This window comes from Gymnoscopelus microlampas (genome assembly GCF_963454915.1).
Source record: "Gymnoscopelus microlampas genome assembly, chromosome: 3".
Lineage (NCBI taxonomy): Eukaryota > Metazoa > Chordata > Actinopteri > Myctophiformes > Myctophidae > Gymnoscopelus > Gymnoscopelus microlampas.
In genome coordinates this window covers 29,423,097-29,442,508 of record NC_139940.1, presented here as the reverse complement: position 1 = coordinate 29,442,508, position 19,412 = coordinate 29,423,097, and the positions used below count along the sequence as shown (strand labels likewise).

At 41.1% G+C, this 19,412-nt stretch overlaps 1 protein-coding gene across 1 annotated transcript in view; it reads left to right on the top strand.

Moving 5' to 3' along the window:
- Window positions 1-3,348: 3,348 nt before the first annotated feature.
- Window positions 3,349-19,412, top strand: part of mtbp (MDM2 binding protein) — a 41,847-nt gene continuing 25,783 nt past the window's right edge. The window contains exons 1-12 of the mRNA XM_084049653.1: window positions 3,349-3,520; window positions 3,928-4,011; window positions 4,584-4,657; window positions 4,822-4,970; window positions 6,150-6,208; window positions 7,136-7,280; window positions 8,776-8,890; window positions 12,444-12,548; window positions 16,186-16,280; window positions 16,933-16,999; window positions 17,282-17,399; window positions 17,937-18,116. Of these exons, the coding sequence (XP_083905779.1) occupies window positions 3,448-3,520; window positions 3,928-4,011; window positions 4,584-4,657; window positions 4,822-4,970; window positions 6,150-6,208; window positions 7,136-7,280; window positions 8,776-8,890; window positions 12,444-12,548; window positions 16,186-16,280; window positions 16,933-16,999; window positions 17,282-17,399; window positions 17,937-18,116 (1,264 nt within the window). The 5' untranslated portion in view covers window positions 3,349-3,447. The remainder of the gene's footprint in view (window positions 3,521-3,927; window positions 4,012-4,583; window positions 4,658-4,821; window positions 4,971-6,149; window positions 6,209-7,135; window positions 7,281-8,775; window positions 8,891-12,443; window positions 12,549-16,185; window positions 16,281-16,932; window positions 17,000-17,281; window positions 17,400-17,936; window positions 18,117-19,412) is intronic.

Below are 19,412 nucleotides of genomic sequence, written 5' to 3'. Positions count from 1 at the left end.
TGATTTAGGGGTTTAACTGGATAGTTCATCCAGTTTCAACTTCTACTTTAAAGACGCACTGAAGTGACATTTTCGGTCATTTTATTTTGAAGGTTCAGCCCGAAACGTCGGCTCAACGACTCTAAACCAATCAGAAGGTCCCATCCCTTCAGGCTATGGGACGTTGGATCTCAATCACTTCAGCCGTGCTGGCACACGGCTAGTGTTTGTTTACAAGTGAGAGAGAGACGGCCAGTGAAGCACGTTTGCTACTACCTGGCTTATTTCTAACCTATAATGTTTTCAGATACATATTTTAGCGTGCAGATGAAGTTTAAAATGAGTAATACACTCATCTTCAATGAGATTCAAAACGGAGTATCTCTGTAATTAAAATCAGCTGTGTTTGAAGAACGTGCAGCTATGGGAATCAAACAGGTGCATGTAATCAAGATTCATTTATATTCGTGAAGGCTGTATTATGTCATCACGCAGCACGTTTTCGTTTACAGGAAGTAATTAAGATTGGCTTTTTAGGGACTTTAGATGTAAAAATACACAAAAATGGTTTTTTTTCATTTTTTTTGGCATCTATTGTTAGGTATGCCCTAATCTGAGTTCCCAGAAGTTTTCGCCGGCTCGGCGAGGAACTTCTGGGCCAGAGCCCTGGGATTTGTGGGCCGGATGTTATTTACGCTCTGAATCTGAGCGGACACGCCTCTTACCGGTCTGAGAGCTGTGCAACTCGTCTAAAAAGTCCGACGAGAGGCAAACAGCAGTACACAACAATGGCGGCCGAAATTTCTCAAGGGGAAATTGCTTCCCGTCGATCCTATTTAGACACCAACACCACTGCATGTGGATCCCGCCCCCTTTTCTTCATTGGCTGTTGATTTGAATCACAACGCAGTGGCCGCGCCCCCGCCGTCCAAACTCCGAGGCAATGCCTCCCAGACTAGGTATGCCCATATGATGACCACAGATATGCTCTAAAAGTGTGAAAAACATATTTTTCATTTCACTACATTGGACACGCAGTGAAATTGGTAGCTACTGTTCAGCTGTGTTCCGTCAGCAACGATAAGGTGGCAACAATAAGACTTCCGGTGGACGATCTCTTCAGAATAAGAGTACCCTCTAGAGCAAAAAGGAGCCATTGAAAAACGGTTAATTTGCACATTAAAACTATAAAGTAAGCATTTAAACGACATATTATGTTTCTATACAACACATATTATGTTTCTGTGTAACAAAAAGGGATTTAAAACATTAATAATTTATATAAATGGATAAATGCTGTTCAAAGGAATGCATAGCCTATACAAATTGGACACTGGACAGGAGACGGCTCCGCGAGGCAACACTTTGGACACACGCACGCGTTCAGGGAGACCTCCTCTACAATACCACACTCTCCGCTAAGCCAGGCGGGGCTCAAACAAAAAATGGCGGGCCGTCCAGTGAGGTCAGAGGTCAGAAAAGTGGCAAAAAGTGCCGCTTTCAGACAATAGTGGGCGCTGCACAGGAGACGGCTCCGCGAGGCAACACTTTGGACATACGCACACGTTCAGGGAGACCTCCTCTACAATACCACACTCTCGGATAAGCCCGAGAGGTGTAAAAAAAAGTGTGGCGGACCGTCCAGTGAGGTCAGAGGTCAGAAAAGTGGCAAAAAGTGCCGCTTTCAGACAATAGTGGGCGACCTCACTGGACGGTCCGCCACACTTTTTTTTACACCTCTCCCGCTTAGCGGAGAGTGTGGTGTTGTAGAGGGGGTCTCCCCGAACGCGTGCGTATGTCACAAGTGCTGGCATCCCCAGCCGTCTCCGGTCCAGTGTCCACTATTGTCTGAAAACGGCAGAAACGGGCACTTTTATGACCTCTGACCTCACTGGACGGCCCGCCACACTTTTTTTTACACCTCTCCCGCTTAGCGGAGAGTGTGGCAGTGTAGAGGGGGTCTCCCCGAACGCGTGCGTATGTCACAAGTGCTGGCATCCCCAGCCGTCTCCGGTCCAGTGTCCACTATTGTCTGAAAATGGCAGAAAAGGGCACTTCTCTGACCTCTGACCTCACTGGACGGTCCGCCACACTTTTTTCTACACCTCTCCCGCTTAGCGGAGAGTGTGGCGGTGTAGAGGGGGTCTCCCTGAACATGTGCGTATGTCACAAGTGATTCATTTTTTATTAATTATTGTGATTACATTCTTATTTGTTTTGTATTTTAGTTTTTAAATAGTTGAGATCAGCATTATAAACCCCCCATGCTTTATTTTTTTTAAATCTCACCTGCACTATCTACTATTATTATTTGTAGCATATTTTGTTGTTGCTTTTATCATTGTTTATTTGCTTCTGCAATAAACAATATTATATCATGATCATTTTCCAAGAGTGACCTGGCCGAGAGGCAGCATTATTACAACAATGGACAAACAATACAAAAACAATAAATACATATGTAACAAACACAAATGAATATCCAGTTAAAGTTCAAAACAGGATCAGAAACTGTGCTAAGTGCACATTTAATGGGGATCAATAGCCAGTTTAAATCAGGAACAACCTAGCACTTAGAAGTGATCTAGTATAAGCCATTTAAAAAGACATACATCATAAATGTATTTTTAAATACATTTGTCGCTTTAAAAAAAATACTTAGAAGTGTTCTAGTATGCGCCATTTAAAAGACATACATCGTAAATGTATTTTTAAAATAGATTTGTGTCTTTTAAAAAACATTACAAAATCTCGATCTTATTTTGAAGGCAACCGGAAACCTTATTTCTGCTAGATCGAAAACCGGATGTCCTATTTCTGCTTACGGAACGGAGCTTAACAATCACTGGTGGTTGCAAAGGAACAGAAAATTGGTGGCCTCATGGTGGCACTATATCAGACCAGGTTTTCTGGTTCGAGTTTGTTTTTACAATAACTAATGAAGGGGTTTTAATATCAATCTAATAATTCCACGACATGTTTTGTTTCTATAGAATTTAAACTAGAAGAAAACACAAAACAGTAATAATGAGCTAAAACGCTAGACTTTAATGCGAAATGTGAGAACAAATTTCAAACGGAAGTGTGTTGTGTTGCCATGTCGGCTTATTATAAGCGAAATAATAGTTAGTTGCGGGTTGCACATATTTGGGCTCGTTTCCTAATGTTGTTGTCTTAGTTGCCCATTGCCCCCCCCCCCCCCCCCATCTGAAAATATTTTTTCCCATACAAGATTTGATTATTTTGGATGTTTTCATAGACCTGGTTCCTTATTTCTTGGAAAGACTGGTGACGGGAGGTTACTTATTTCTCTCGCAGAATCTGGCAACACTAAACTCTGCTGCTAGAGGAACAGAGCTTGCCGGGAAATTTGACAAGTTGTGCGAGCTGCGAACAGGAGAACTTTTATTGTATAGGATTTTATCCATATTTATCGTAATACGGTGATAATATTAATGACCTAAAGAGATGGACCGATACGTGTTGGTTGTGTATTTTAACCAGAAAGAAGAAAACGTCCCGACAGAGGATTTTAATAAACGTAAGCTTTCTTTCCCTATTCAGGCTAATGGTAAAGCTAACAGCTACAAGTCTGTCTGACGAGAGAGAGAGAGAGAGAGAGAGAGAGAGAGAGAGAGAGAGAGAGAGAGAGAGAGAGAGAGAGAGAGAGAGAGAGAGAGAGAGAGAGAGAGAGAGAGAGAGAGAGAGAGAGAGAGAGAGAGACCAATTTATATTGTAAAATCGATGTTAATGTAACAACTCCGAGAGTGTACAAATAACGGGTCCATTTGTACACTCTCGGAGTTACAGACCCATAAGGGTCCATTTGGTTGCTACATCATTTAGCTGGGTACCCCCTGGAACTCCTTCAAGGACCACTGGGGGTCCCCAAACCCCACTTTGAGAACCAATGGTATAGTAAACACCATGAACTGTCATTGATCTCAGCTCTGGAGCCAGTCAAGCAGATCTTTGACAGACTCAGCCGCACATCCTGTCAGGAATCAACCAGAGCTGTGTCTGTATTCCCAGGTAAGACGATGTCGATGTCTTTATCCGTATGATGCTATTATCAGTGGTGCTCAAACCTTTTCATATCAAGAACCCCCAAAATTATATCTCCAAATAATTTGTTCCAGGGACGGACCCCCTCAAGCAAAGATTTAAGTTAAAAAATATTAATGAATATATTCAAAGATTTGGAAAACGCTATGAGCTTGTATATCTACTATTTTTGAATAGCAAAAGCATAACATAATGGTTAAAGTGTTTACACAGATGCTTTCCCAGTTTTAATGGGTTAACTCTTGGATCAGTTCTCAGGGCTAAATTGACTATCCATGTTTTGACTTTATCTACAGTGCAACCCCTCTTCCACATGTTGCTATAGGCCTGTCACACTTATTACATAATCGCCTAATGGCAATTATTTGAGCTAATGCAATTAATTTTGTTTGTACAAAATGTAATGTTTATTTATACGTTCCAAAAAACGGTTAAATCGTTCATCGCATTTATTTGTGTGACAATTAATTGTCAAGTAAAATTTCATGATCATGTTGATAGCCCCCCTGTTCTTATTAATAATCATATAATTCTATCAGCTTGTTCTCTGAGTGGCAGTCCATCAGTGCAGAAGTGGTACTTAGCCATCCAGGCCTGTCAGGGAGCAGCCCAGGTAAGATGTTTCAAGACATTTATTACTATTCATCACTGTTTTCTTTTATTTTCCCAACATTCAAACATTTTAACGTCTGAAGCACATATCGTCATTTAAAAAAGAAATGGGGCTACCTTTTCTTTTCTTGGCTGAGCATTAATGTGTCTTAACTTTGATCATAGTTTTGTAGCCCAGAGTGGGAAGAGCTCGAGGGAGAAGCCCAAAAGATTGACAGTGAAGATGTCAGCCCTAATGTTATGGAGTCATGTTTGTCATCTCTGAGCGATCAAGAGGGACAGGAACATGATGATAACCAGCCAACACTGACAGAGTGAGTGTCCTATTGTATCCTATGCGTGTGCTTTTTTATCTGAATGTTTATTATTGAAGGTGTTGTGCGTAAGTGTATGTTGTGAACTGTAACATGTCATCTTCAGAGGATAGCCTTCTAATGAAAAGACATCCAAAGTATGGTTCACAAGTAGGGCTGGGCGATTTATGTAAAAATGAATTGATAAATGGATAAAAATCACATTAACCAGAAGAAATTCGTCCTATATTGAATGATAATATATTTATCAATATAGGAATAACCAAACAGACAATAATGTCGTCTGTTTAGTTATGGAAAAACACATGGTGTGCACATTGCCTTGTTGATGTTCATCACAGTGGTGCATGGTAGAAGAACTGTGATTTTCAATTCAATTTTAACAAGAAACATTGTGTATAGTGATTTAATATGGATCTCAGACTTCATGTAGCCAGCATGTGCATTAGTCGTCTATGACGGTATTTATAACATATTACTTCAAATTTGAGCAAGGCTTCTGCCCAATCCAAGCCCCATTGACTTCAGTTATTATAACATTAAAGACATTAACATTAAAGTTGGAAGCACTACGTTGGCCCACTGGCAGTGTGCACAAGAAATTTGGCACCGATCGGGCAGTGGTTTGCAAGATTATCTCCTGACAAACACTCACACAAACAAACCTACAGACTGAGCCTTCTATAGACTGCTAGCCTTCTGCAGAGCCTGACCTGCGTGTTGGTGTGTGTGTCCAGAGCTAATCCCACTAGTCCAAGATCCACGTGGTAGCCATGAGGTTCCCATGTGGATCCCAAAAATGAATCCTACCGTATGTTCATATGACAGCCATTTTGCTTTTTTCATACACCCGACATAAGGTCCTTTCCTCCCACCATGCCCCTCTTAGTCATTTTGCTTTTATGAAGTAAGAGCAAAATGAACTGCCATGAGTGGATATAGTCACTATGATCCAAGATGTAGAGCAATAACTTCAATTCTTTGCAAAATTACTTGAAGTATACCCAAGGAGTGTATTTGTGTTTTTTTGTTTGTATGTTGTATGCATGTACACAAGTATATTAGTGAAGATGCCATGGTAACCAACCATTTGTTAACAATCATTGTTAAACTGTTACATTATTTCTCCATGGGCCTCAATGGGCTTCACATAATAAGATTCATGTCTTTGTCAAACAGGTTGTTTGAGGAGGCAGCAGAGGGACTACACCAGTTGTCAGACAAACTACCACCTCCAGGTACAGTGCAATAGTTCAAAGTCTGTGCTCAAACTCTTTTCAGAGACTTTGTGAATCGGGATACTGATGGTCAAAATTGGTCAAAGATGTCAGATTACTGGGGCGTCCGCTGGCCTAGCGGTCCACGCGCATACCACTTAAACTGGTAATCCAGCATGACAGCGCGTCGCGAGTTCGACTCCCGTTCCCGACGACCTTTGCTGTATGTCTCCCCCCCATCTCTCTCCCCATTTCCTGTCAGCCTACTGTCCTGTCCAAATAAAGGCATAAAAGCCCCAAAAATATCTTAAAAAGAAAAAAAAAAGTCAGATTACTTGGTCTCAGAAAAACGAGCACACACATTCTTGCAAATTATTTGTTTTATTTTATTTTTTAGAACAGAGAACCTTTACTGTAAGTAGATTATTAGATTCTGTCAGTTGTGACCTTGGCTCCACCTAGTGGACATAGATTATTATAACATTTCACCGTGCACACTGAGTGCTGCAGGGATGAGATCTTTTTGTAGACCAATCCAGACCATTACCTCCACCATGGGTTCCCACCTATAGCTCAGTGGTTGCCGCAGATTTCCAATGGAAGTTTTTGCATTGGGTTTTGGATGAATTGGAAAATAATCTCCATAGCAAACAAAGACATATGATTTGCATGGCATATAAATGTAGCATATAATGCTGCAGCCCAAGTTCATATTAAGCATTGGATAGATCAAGTGCTCATACATTGCAGAATTATACAACACAATAAACAAATGTGTTGGAAAGAGAGAGAGAGAGATAGAGAGTTAACCACATTACCCCTGGTGTCCCTATTTTGGGCAATAAAAACAAATTAATTCTTAATTTTATTTTTCCAAAACCGTGAAAATAGCTGATCTACAAGCAGTAGTTGTGTGCTAAGAAATTGCTTCTCCCATGGTCTTCCCAGGTAAAGCCCTGCTGGATGTGCTGGTGCTGGGCTGTACTGAGAACTCTCCTGGTTTGAAAGACCTGCTGCCACTGATGGGAGCCCTCAAACACATGGTCTGCTGGCACGCTGCCAAGATATCTGTTATCACACAATATGCTAATGGGTAAGGAGCCAAAACATGGATACATATTTGCTTTATCACTAGTCTTACACCGTACATATATTCTGTCCTCGAACCTCGGGACAAAAAGTATGCACTCCTCAGTCTCACTTGTATTATGTATGTTTTACCATTAGGGGGAACTGCAGAGCTGTGTAAGAGTACTGTAAATGTTAATCTTCCATTACATATATGATGATATACACATACTGTATATAATGTTATAAGAATGTGTGCAACCCTGACCCTCTGTGTACAATACAATTGAGATACAAATTACAAATTTAAGGGCACTTTCACTCTTAATTCCTTATCTAAAACACAACATTTCTATGAAATCACACACTTAAGATGATGGCAGACCCTGTGTATTGGTAAATGTTATTTATCTAATACCCAGCCATTGTATGCCCTCTGTGAGGAGTAATAAAAGGGCCGAGGGGGTGATTACTGTTATTAGCCCTTGGGCTGATGGTAGCTGACCAATCAGTGCAAGGTTAAGTGCCACCATGTACTGAACTGTCGTTAGTGACCTTGCTGCAGAAGGAACTCGGCATGTCAGACATTGCCACCATTGTTGCTGCATTGTTCAACTGCTATTTTCTCATTGTATTTGTGAGTACATTAGGGGTGCAACAGTTAATTGAACTAATTGATTTAATCGATATTACAAAATGAGAGATGTTGATAAAAAATACTTGATCAAAATGACAGATCTAGTAGCTCACAATGCATTGCATCGTAGCACATTGTGAGCTTGTAGATCACCTATTGATGCTATTTTTCTGCAACACCGTTTGGTGTTGCATAAACAACATTTGTATGGGGGGCGTCCCTCAGCCACCTATGTGGACGTACTAAGGAAAGATGAAAGAGCGGAAAGTACTGGCGAGCTAGATCTGAGATGTACTGGCGAGCTAGATCTGAGATGACTGGAGGCGCCGAAAGGAGGCCTCGTCCGAGGATGACCTAGAGAGTTGTGAAACAAAGTATGAAATGGGTCTGAAGCGGTTAATCAGACTAATTGATTTAGTAAATTATAAAAAAATCCACGTTGATTAATATATAGAAAAATATGTATCCTGTACATTGTAAGTACAGCGTAATTCTCAATTATTCGATTTATTGAAAAAGTAATCAAGAGAATAATCGCTAAGAGGATAATTGATAGTTACAGCCCTACAGTGAATAAGGACCTGGGTATGTGATGAACAAACTATCGCCCACATATTTGTCCTAACCCTCAGTACACCACCTCGGGCTCAGCTGCATCACATTGACACGATGGCCCTTGGTTGGAAAACGAATACCCAGGTGATAATAATCGACATAATATGTATAATATGTGGGGGTGATATATTATATCACACGGTCACACCTGCATTAAATCAATAATTTCCCTCAGCATGGAAACCTGCCCCGCAATAGATTTCAACAAATACCTCTATCAGATCTATGGTATTGGTGATCAGGTAACCCTCTGTAATCTTTTGCCAAGGTGGCAGAAAGTAGCGTCCTACCTGAGTGCTAATGTGGTGGAGTCTGCTGAAATGGACAGCTGTATCAACCACAGGGAGCTGTGGAGAGGAGGCCTACTTATCAGGGAGAAAAAGGTAAGGGCATCAGATAGAGTGTGTGTGTGTGTGTGTGTGTGTGTGTGTGTGTGTGTGTGTGTGTGTGTGTGTGTGTGTGTGTGTGTGTGTGTGTGTGTGTGTGTGTGTGTGTGTGTGTGTGTGTGTGTGTGTGTGTGTGTGAGACAGAGGAGAGGTGTGGGTATGTGTGTAAAACTATGGGTGGACTCTGAAACAATCAAAAGAGTCAAAGACGAGACTGTTAATACACACAATTAAATCGTTAATCATAATTATTTGAGTGACAATTAATCGTCAACTTAAATTTGTAATCGTGACAGCCCTATCTGTGATGCCAATAATGTAGAATATATTTTTTAAGGCATCTGAGAAACAAGTTGAAATACGAACCACTCCATCCTACTCTACACAGCACACTCTTCCAGTGCATGAGAGAGGCCCTGAATAGAGGGCATGGGAATGAGCTGTGTTTGTAGGAGCTACTTTAGGATGAAGTGTTCTCTTAACGACCTAGGCCTAGGATCCAGGCCCAGAGAGAGGGTATGGAGAGGACAGTGTTCCCTCTAGATTCTCTGTAGCAGTGGGAGTAAGACACATTTTCGGCTCAGGGACCCTGGACTTCGTTATCAGTCCTGTTCTCCTGATGAGTTTCTTTTACTGTTTCAGTAAAAAGTTTGATATAGATAACAGTAGTTGGCCCAAAGTATAAAGTGAATACCATAATGTGTATGTGACTTGTGTGAAACACATTCACCTCTGCTAATAGAATATAATTCTATTTTAGGAGCTAGTGTAGTTTAAAGCGGCATTATGTAACTTTTTAAATGGATAGATAATGGCATGGCTCACAGTTGGATCTCAGACTTAATGTGGCCAACCTGTGACATAAGTCATCTATGACCATAATTTGAGGAAGGCTTCAGCCCGATCTGAGCCACAACTTCTTTTATATGAAAGTTCAATATTTATAAAAAATCACACCCTGTGTGAAGTGAGTGGTGCCTTTGATGAGCCCCGTATTGACCCCCGTATTGATGTTGTCATCAATGTTTGTGGACAGACATACGATACATACATACATACATACGGACACACGGACAAAGCCAGATATAGGAGTGGTTGGCTTCGGCACCACTCAAAACAATATAGACAATATACTGACAGTGCCCACAAGAAATGTGGTGGTGATCGGTAAGGCGATATGCGACATTAGCTCCGGACACAGACACACAGATCCTCTTATAGACGGCTAGGCCCTTACAGAGCTATGCTGTAAAAGAGTTACTTCCATGGCTTACTTGCAGTATGCTCAAGGAATTTGGCACTGAACTTGCGTTTTTTGAGATTAGCCCTGGAAAGACACAAAGACAGTCTGACAGACACTCTTCTAGATGGCTCGCCTCCAAGGAGCCACAGGGGGTGTAATAACGACGTGGATCTATTGATGATGATGTCAGTATTGCCCAAATATGAAGGGACGGCAGGACGGTTGACCTGAGATCTGTCAATAATAATAATTGACATATCCAATATTTGAATTGGCTAATGGGAAATCCGGCCAGCCGCCGGGCTCATGTCGCTATGACTCAGCCATAATCATATAAGGAGTTCCCAATGCCGCTACACCCAAATATAAAGTGTATTGTCTAACCAAAAGGGGGCATGGACAAGGGTTGACAGATGCAGAGATCTGATCTCTATATGGGCATATCGGTCGGATCGGCAGTGCAACGTAGATGTGAGGGTTCGCATAGCGGCCCGAACTCTAGTGTGTGTATATATTCCCAATATGTGAAATAAAGATTTAGGAAATCGATTCATCGTTCTACTGCCGGCATGCATAACACATTTGCTGCTGATTGAACCAGTAGTTTTCAAGATTTCAAGAGTTTTTCAGACCCTCTTCTAGATGGCTCGTCTCCCAGAAGCCATGCCGTAAAAAGACACTGCATCACCCGCCTCTATTACTGACTGTCTGGCCAAGGCCTGTTGATGGAATAAACTTTCCTTTCATTTAATTTCAATTTAATTTAATTAAATTAAATGGAATACTTAGGTACAAAGTCCATCTTGTGGTACGTCCAGCATAATGTGTTGATAGAAAATATGCAGCGTCAACATGTGCTTCTGTATTTAATCTACCACTGTGGCAAGGTAAATTTATGTGTGGATAATAAATCTTCTCCTGTCTTATCTAGTCTTGATCTTCTCTAACATTCAATTTGTACACCCTCATGCTGAGAATTTTACTGTGTACACAAAATGAAATAAGAAGACGAATAAATAGCAAAGCTTCCGTTGCAATCAGCTCCACTGCATGGTTAAGTGTTATAAATAAATGCCTCCAGCCACTCATGCTCTCGCTGTCATGCTTTGAGGATACAGCTTAGGCCAGTGGTTCTCAAACTTCTTTGTGCCAAGGACCCCCAAATTGATATTTGGCCGCGGACCCTCATCTGAAAATGTTTTGTGCCAGGGTCCTTCAGAAGCAAAGATTTGAGTTAAAGATGTTCACTTTAAAAATATATATATATTCAGAGATTTGCAAAAATGATCAAGATTTTTGAATAGCCAAAAGTGTAAAATATGGTTGAAATTGTTAAAATGATTGACGCTATATTGATTGACGCCATATTAACTACTTTAGCTGGGGACCCCCTGGTAAGACCCCCCCCCAAGGACCCGTGGGGGTCCCTGGACCCCACTTTGAGAACCAATGGCTTAGGCAAAGCACAGAAGTTCTCCTTCAGTAAAGTGACCTTTCGTAAGTTCCTCCTGCTTTGAGAAGGGAACAGACTCAGGCCGTCTCTCAGTTCAAGGCTTCACAGTGGGGAAGTGACGGAATAAAGGAGAATTCCCAAATGGATTTAGGTTGCCTGAAAACGCTCAATGCCTCTCTAAAGCGTGTGTGTGTGCGTGTGTGTGTGTGTGTGTGTGTGTGTGTGTGTGTGTGTGTGTGTGTGTGTGTGTGTGTGTGTGTGTGTGTGTGTGTGTGTGTGTGTGTGTGTGTGTGTGTGTGTGTGTGTGTGTGTGTGTGTGTGTGTGTGTGTGTGTGTGTGTGTGTGTGTGTGTGTGTGTGTGTGTGTGTGTGTGTGTGCACATAATTTAAGGGGTTTGGTGTGTACTTGTGTCAGCATGAGAAGACAACTACACTACTGCTGTGTGATACATGGCATGACATTAAAGTGTGTGTGTGCACGTGCTCGCGCACGCTCATGCGTGCGTACGTACGTGTTGGTGAGAAAACGTTTGACTGTGTGGCATACCAAGTATGACTTTACTTTACGCATGCGTGCGACTTTGTCTTACAAAAGGCACTAGGCGTTCTGCAGAATAACAGCTGTTGGCTAATAGTAACCGAAGGAGCTCTATGTTGAATTGTATTAAATAAAATGTGTAAAATGATCCACACGTCGGGCTGTAAACAAACTGCGATTAAAGAAGACATGCACATTTCTTTGAGAAACCAATTTGTTTTAAAACATGTTTTGTATATGTGTGTGTGTGTGTGTGTGTGTGTGTGTGTGTGTGTGTGTGTGTGTGTGTGGGGGGGGGGGGCATACTCATGCCTCAGTGTGTGTCAGAACTACAATTCGAAGGCTTCTCGCTCTGTTCTACGGACGGCCCTAGTCTCCTACAAACCCCCAACAACTCTACAGACCACAAACTGCACTCTGAGGTGAGTCTTCATTATTTCCTTGCATCCGTTTCTCCCAAGCCAGACTATAATACTAAGCCTGGCATATAGAAAAATATGTCAACAACTAAGACCCAAAGAGTGCACTCTTAGGTTTCTTTTTTCTGATGCTGTGTTGACCTGGTAAGGTCAAGTGCTTAGAAGTAGACTGTTTAAAGTATTACTTCCTGGTTTATATCCATGTGCACTAGAGATGTGCACTGCAGATCGCAGTTATATCAGCAGACACCACAATTAATTCTGATAACGTTCTGATTAAAGAGCTGGAGAGTCAGGGAGAACCCTGATTCTGAGCAAACACTCTATAACAATGATAATGCTAACTTTTTTACAAACTTTTTTTTAAAAACTAAAAATATCACTTAAACTAGGGTATGTTCATGGTATATTGTGTGTGTGTGTGTGTGTGTGTGTGTGTGTGTGTGTGTGTGTGTGTGTGTGTGTGTGTGTGTGTGTGTGTGTGTGTGTGTGTGTGTGTGAAATGAGATCTTGTGTGGCATAGAGCTATAATGAGTTTTGTGATGTAGATTAATGACCATAACAATACAAGCACACTGGAGATGCACTTAGGGAATTATTGTCTGATACGGTGTCCACTGGATGCATACACGCACACAATCATACACCCATACATTATAGACAGTAATGAAAATTCAGGAGCAGCACTTTATAACATTGGCTCATAGGAGATCTATAGAACGCTATTTAAAGACAGAAATATTCTCTCTCTCGCAGCACACAAAAATACTATTTAAAAATGCATCAGTAGTACATATGCCCAATACCCATATGTGCACACACGTGTAGGTAGAAATATGAATTGCATTCACTGATGCGCACACAAACCTTAGTGATTTACTGTAGTTGTTTTTCATTTATATACTGTAGGATTATAATGACCGACGTAGTGTGTGATTGCGATTCTGTGTGCAGATGGGGAGTGTGTGTGTAGTCATCAAAGTGATTGTGTGTGTGTGTGTGGGAAATGGGACTGCATGTGTGCGGCCGCCACTCCGCCAGTTATTACAGCAAATTGTTTTTTAGTTATTGTTTTTTTTGTTGTTGTGAGTTTGTGATTCAGAGAGAGAGAGATTTTCATCAGATCTGTGTACAGAGAACCAGATGGTGGTGATTGTCTTGGCGTGACAATAAAACAAACTCAGGACAACAAAACTATTACACCTCCATACTGTTGGGATGGCAGAGTTCATAATGACCTAAATACACCATTTACTCACACAGACCCACAGCTACACACTTGGAACAAAACTATTACACTGCCATGCATCTAGAAAAAGCTGGCTTCATTATAACTTTAAAGTGCTCAAATGCAGGTGCACACACACACACACACACACACACACACACACACACACACACACACACACACACACACACACACACACACACACACACACACACACACACACACACACACACACACACACACACACACACACAGCTGATATCTTGTACTGAGCCAGTAGCAAGCCTGAGGTTTTAGATTGGTGTTATTAGATCTACCAAACACTACTTGTTTAGTAGTAGTCACTTCAAAAGTGATCTAATCTTTTACAAGATGAGATAAATTAAGTGCTTTTGGACTTTTACCTCTGCCAACAGAGTTGGATGTTTTTTTAGTTTTGATTCTGCCACTCTTCGTTTGTTTGTCTGTTTGTCTGTTTGTCTTTGTTTGTTAGCAAACTAACTCAATCAGAGGGCCGGATTTTCATGAAATTTCATTGGAATTAGGGCTGCAACTATCTATTTTCTGAGCGATTATTCCATCAATTGTTTTTTTCAATTCATTGAATTTGTTTTATATAAAGTGGTGAATCGATACAAAACATATTCAAATAGATTTTTTATAATCAGCTAAATAGATTAGTTTGAGTGATTACCCATTTAAGACCTATTTTATACTGGCAATTGGGGGTGCAACAGGTAATCGAAAGAATAAATTTAATAAAATAATTGATTAATAATCTCTCCTTATTTTGGTCTAGTAGCGCTGATCAGAGCACTACGTCACGCGAAGCTTGGCCAGCCCAAGCTGGATGTTTCGTGTGACATTGTTATGTTTTGTGAGATCTTTTGTGAAATTTTATAAGATTACCATTTTCTTCCATGGCTATGGGCTCTGTAGTCACACGCCTACATCTGCACGTAATCCAGGTATTGACTAGTGCTCTTACTAATGCTGTCAATCAACTCTTTTCCCAAAGCTAGAAACCAGATAGACTGTAATCTGTGAACTGCCTGCAACTGATCAATACTCTTAACCACTTTGGGTTTAAGTCTTAAACTTTGTTGACCGGAATCCCCCAGGGGTCCATACTAGGCCCTTACCTTTTGTATGTTCTCCCCAGAATAGGTTCATGTGATTGAGGTCCTTACACACCATGGGTTTTTTAAATCGGCCCATGGTTTTCCGCTACAGCCAGGGACCATTTTGGAGTCTGATAACTTCTGTTTTTTAATCAAAGCACAATAAAGATCAGAATCGGACCAATATTTAAATTTTCTTAAAAAAGAAGATTGATGCAAGACTGAATGCTTGTTGGTTTTGGACACAGTAAAACCCTCAGTGTTAACCGATCCATTTGTAACTGTATGGGTCCAATTGGTTCTATTTGCAGTCTGCTTAGTTAAATTAACACTGAGTATTTCACTGTGTGAAGACCTCTTCTGCTCTTTGTGTGCCCCCTCTCATGCCCTCTCTCTTTCATGATTTCTTACTCTCATCTCTATATCTTATCTTTCTTTATATCCAACTCTCACCCACATTTGTAATTTAATCCCCCTATTCAGGAAGTAGTTTATGAAAAAGATTGGAAAGGGATGCCAGTGACTTATTAAACTTAGACACACATACACTACGGTGGGTGAACAAAGCCAACGTTGTACTGAGAGAAGGTCAGCGGAAGTTGAAAAGATGCCAAGCTCAACCAACACTTAACTACTTAAATTTTACAGTGGTTACATTACTTTTCAAATGTCATACAAAGACAAACTTGGACATAATAGTCAGTCCTATTCATGTTTTGTTGTTTGTTCTCTTTCCCTCTTTCGGTGGATGTTGTTTAGTTGATTTAGTGGTTTGTTGAATTGATTGAATACTGTATTAGTCAAAAGTTAGTTAGTTAGTGTGCCAATAGGTTGAATTTAGTTGAAGTTGCTTAACCACAATTAAGTTGTATCTTACCTCCCAATGGGGCATAAGGCATCGATAATGTTTCTCCACCTAGCCTCGCTTTCTTTTCACTGGTGGTGTCCATCTGAGGGCCACTTTCGGGATCCGCTCTGGGGGGCATTCATACTGTAGTAGGTGTCCAAGCCATCTTAGACGACTATGTTTACTAAGTTATTAAGTTATATCAACCACTGTTCTTTCTAACTGTCTCACCGTCTCTCTCTGCTGCGCCTAGTTGGACTAGGCCTACCACATTTATTACATAATTGCCTTAATTATTTTGCATAATCGTCGCAATCAATCATTTCCATGTTGGAAAAATGTATATACATTTTCACACATCTTCAAAAAACAGCGGAAATAGCAGATCTGCAAGCTCGGCTATTTTCCTCCGCCCTGCGTTTAACTCTCCTTTTCTTTTTACAGGTCTTCCACTACTACAGGCCAGTCTTAGACTTGGTTCAGTTGGTCAATCTGTCAGACCTGCCCAGCTTCATGCCATCCAGCTTGCAGTTTCAACTGTATCCTTGCAATAACATCCACATGTGCATGCATAATGTGTCTGTGAGTCAACTTCTGAGTAAAGCTATGTCATGGTTCCATCTGTCCAAATCAAAAGGGGCCCTTTATAGCCCTTGGTACACACAGATTTATCATCAAACAGCTGTCATGACACATGCGTAGCTTGGTCTCCCTACAATCCCATGATGTCATACTGTAATACAGAATAAAACACCTGTGTGTAACTTAGACCTGTAATCTAGATTTGGCTATGACCAGGAAATCCCAGTAAGGAATAAAGCATGGCTAACGGTACATAATGACTGTAATAATGGATTACTGTTACTTTGAAGTGGACTTTGAAGCCACTTTGAAAGCCAGGCAATCTGCCTAGACATTGTTGTCATTGGCCAGTAGCCTGGTTTCTGTCTAGCTTTAATTCTGTTTGTGATTTGTTTTGACCACGTCCTGATTTCATGGTTTAAGGGAGAGATCTATTTTATAGTCAGTGATGAATTCAGGAATCCAGCGGCTATTACAGTTGCTTCTGTTAACCGTCAGTCCTACAGTATGTAAGCATATAGTATAGTATGCATATGAAACACATCCATATCAGATGTTTTTACATCTCAAATGTTGTACAGTCCTTTACTACTTAACTTTTAACTAAAGATGCCTGTCCGGCAAGTCGGTGAAAGCTAAGATGCTGTTGGACCAGCTCAGGTCACTACGTGGAAAAGTAAGTTTGTTTAAGTGGTTAAAGTTCAAACAATTCTCATGGCCTGAGAAGGTTATCTTATCAAGCCAATTAAAAATGAACGGAGAGAGAGTCCTCTTTCATCAGCAAATGAATTGCCATTTTGTATCTACATTTTGAATTGATTAAACAAAAAAAGAACTGATACCAGCTCTCATCTAATCTACTCTGTAGGTTCAGTGAATAGATTTTATCAAGATTGCTTTGGTTTGTGTGTGTGTGCGTGTGCATGTGTGATTGTGTGATTGTGTGTGTGACCCACAGGTTGGAGGATTGTTCTGTCTGTCCTGTGTAGTCACCCCCATAGCCCAACCCCCTGCCAGCCAGCTCAGTTCCCAGCGGTGGAAAGAGTTCTTGGCCAGGAGACCTAAGTCCCTGCCTGGTAAGATATTCATCATTCTGATGCTTAGACGTAATCTTACCTCTTTTCTTTTCAACTTCTTTTCTTTTTTCCCTCAACAGAGGTACTGTAAGTTATGTTTTTGTCTGAAGGCAACAGCCAATGGCTGAATCATGAACAAATAATATGGGTTATAGTTATTGAAAGAACTGGTTAGCTAAGCCCAATAAATACACGACAAAAGAAGAAGAAAAAAATTGCATAGACGGCGTATATAATGACCTTGTATTACGTTTTTCTTTTTTTCCTTTCTTTTTAAAAAAAAATCTGGGAGTCATTCACCATAGGTCAGGGGAAACAATGCCTTTGATCTTTGCCCACAATAAATTATAGGATAGGAAATGGAAAGCACACATTCTCCCTCTATTTTGAATACAGGTGAAATTACGCCATAAAAGCTTTCATAAGGCCATCCAGAATTATTTCTCAAATAATCCCTTAACAGAAAAAAAAAAAACTTTCCACTCTGCTGTGAACCAACTCTTTGTACCCATTACTTCTTTGTGGCTTGCCATATAGTGCCTGAGGTGGAGGTGAAGGGTGAGAGCGCCCACTACTTCCTGTTGGTTCAGGGGTCAGAAGATGATGGAGATGGAGCCTGCAGGGTCACAATGTTACACTCAGCCAAACAGATCAATGGAGCTGCTGCCATGGCAACAGTCACCGGGTTGCTGCAAGAGAAATCTCTGTCATCATCAGGTATATATTTTCTTTATATATTGTGTGTGTGTGTGTGTGTGTGTGTGTGTGTGTGTGTGTGTGTGTGTGTGTGTGTGTGTGTGTGTGTGTGTGTGTGTGTGTGTGTGTGTGTGTGTGCGTGTGTGCGTGCGTGCGTGCGTGCGTGCGTGCGTGCGTGCGTGCGTGAGTGCGTGCGTGCGTGCGCATCTTGAGATAGATAGATAGCTTTATTGATCCTACATGGAAAATTCAGGCGCCAGAGGCAGCACAGCAATAAAAGTTACAGATACAGGGCATGGTAGTACAGTAGGAACAGAAGAATAACATCAGGTAAGGTACATTTATTTATAGAGCGCCTTTCAAAACAAATGTTACAAGGTGCTGTACAATAAATAAGCTAAATATAAAACAAGAACGTCACATTGAAATAGAGCAACAATAAAAAAAAAGTTACAAACAGAGCAGCAAAACAGTACGTAAACATCAACAATACAATCAAAATGTTTGTGACACAAATGCATTTTTAGCCGCTTTTTAAAGGCATCGACTGACTCAACATTTTTTAAGGACAGTGTTTTAGGGACAGTGAGAAGGGCTTTGCCTGAAGACCTAAGTAATCTCAACCTAAGTAACATTGACCTTGGGGTGCAGTAGTTCGGTTAAATCATTTGGGGCCAGCCCATGGAGAGCTTTATAGGTGATTAAATACATGTTTAAAACAATTCTACAGTCCATTGGTAGCCAATGTAATGCAGCAAGCACAGGTGTGATCACAATAAAGACGCCCTCAAACAAATATTAATAAAGTATACAGATGTATACACGCTATAAAATCATCCCGCCTGATGCAGAACAAGCAGACAACACCACTAAATATTAAAGTATACTTGAATTCTCGTTCTTTAAATATCACCTTGGATTCTTTCGTGTGTCAGCGATTTCCTAACCAGTTGTCCTCAAAACCCCTCCACCAATTGCCGTGATTGACTGAGATGAATAGAGGGAGCTCTCAACGACATGAGGCCCTCGGCTGTTCGGCACAGGCACTCGCTCACCCTAGTGGCTCGCTCGGGCACACCTCACAACAGGACGTTGAGTCAACCGAAGCAAGCACCCCTTCAGAAGTGCCAACATCTCATTCACTTCCATGCTATGGGAGCAAGGGGGTGGAGCATCCGGTTGCAGCATTTGACACAGTGCTTTCAAACCCGTCTGAAGTGTGGAGCTCAACATTGGTGAACTTTGACTGGACGTCAACCAATAGGAAAGAAGCGCTGTGTTTCACCCCACAGGCATTTCACCCCACAGGCATTTCAC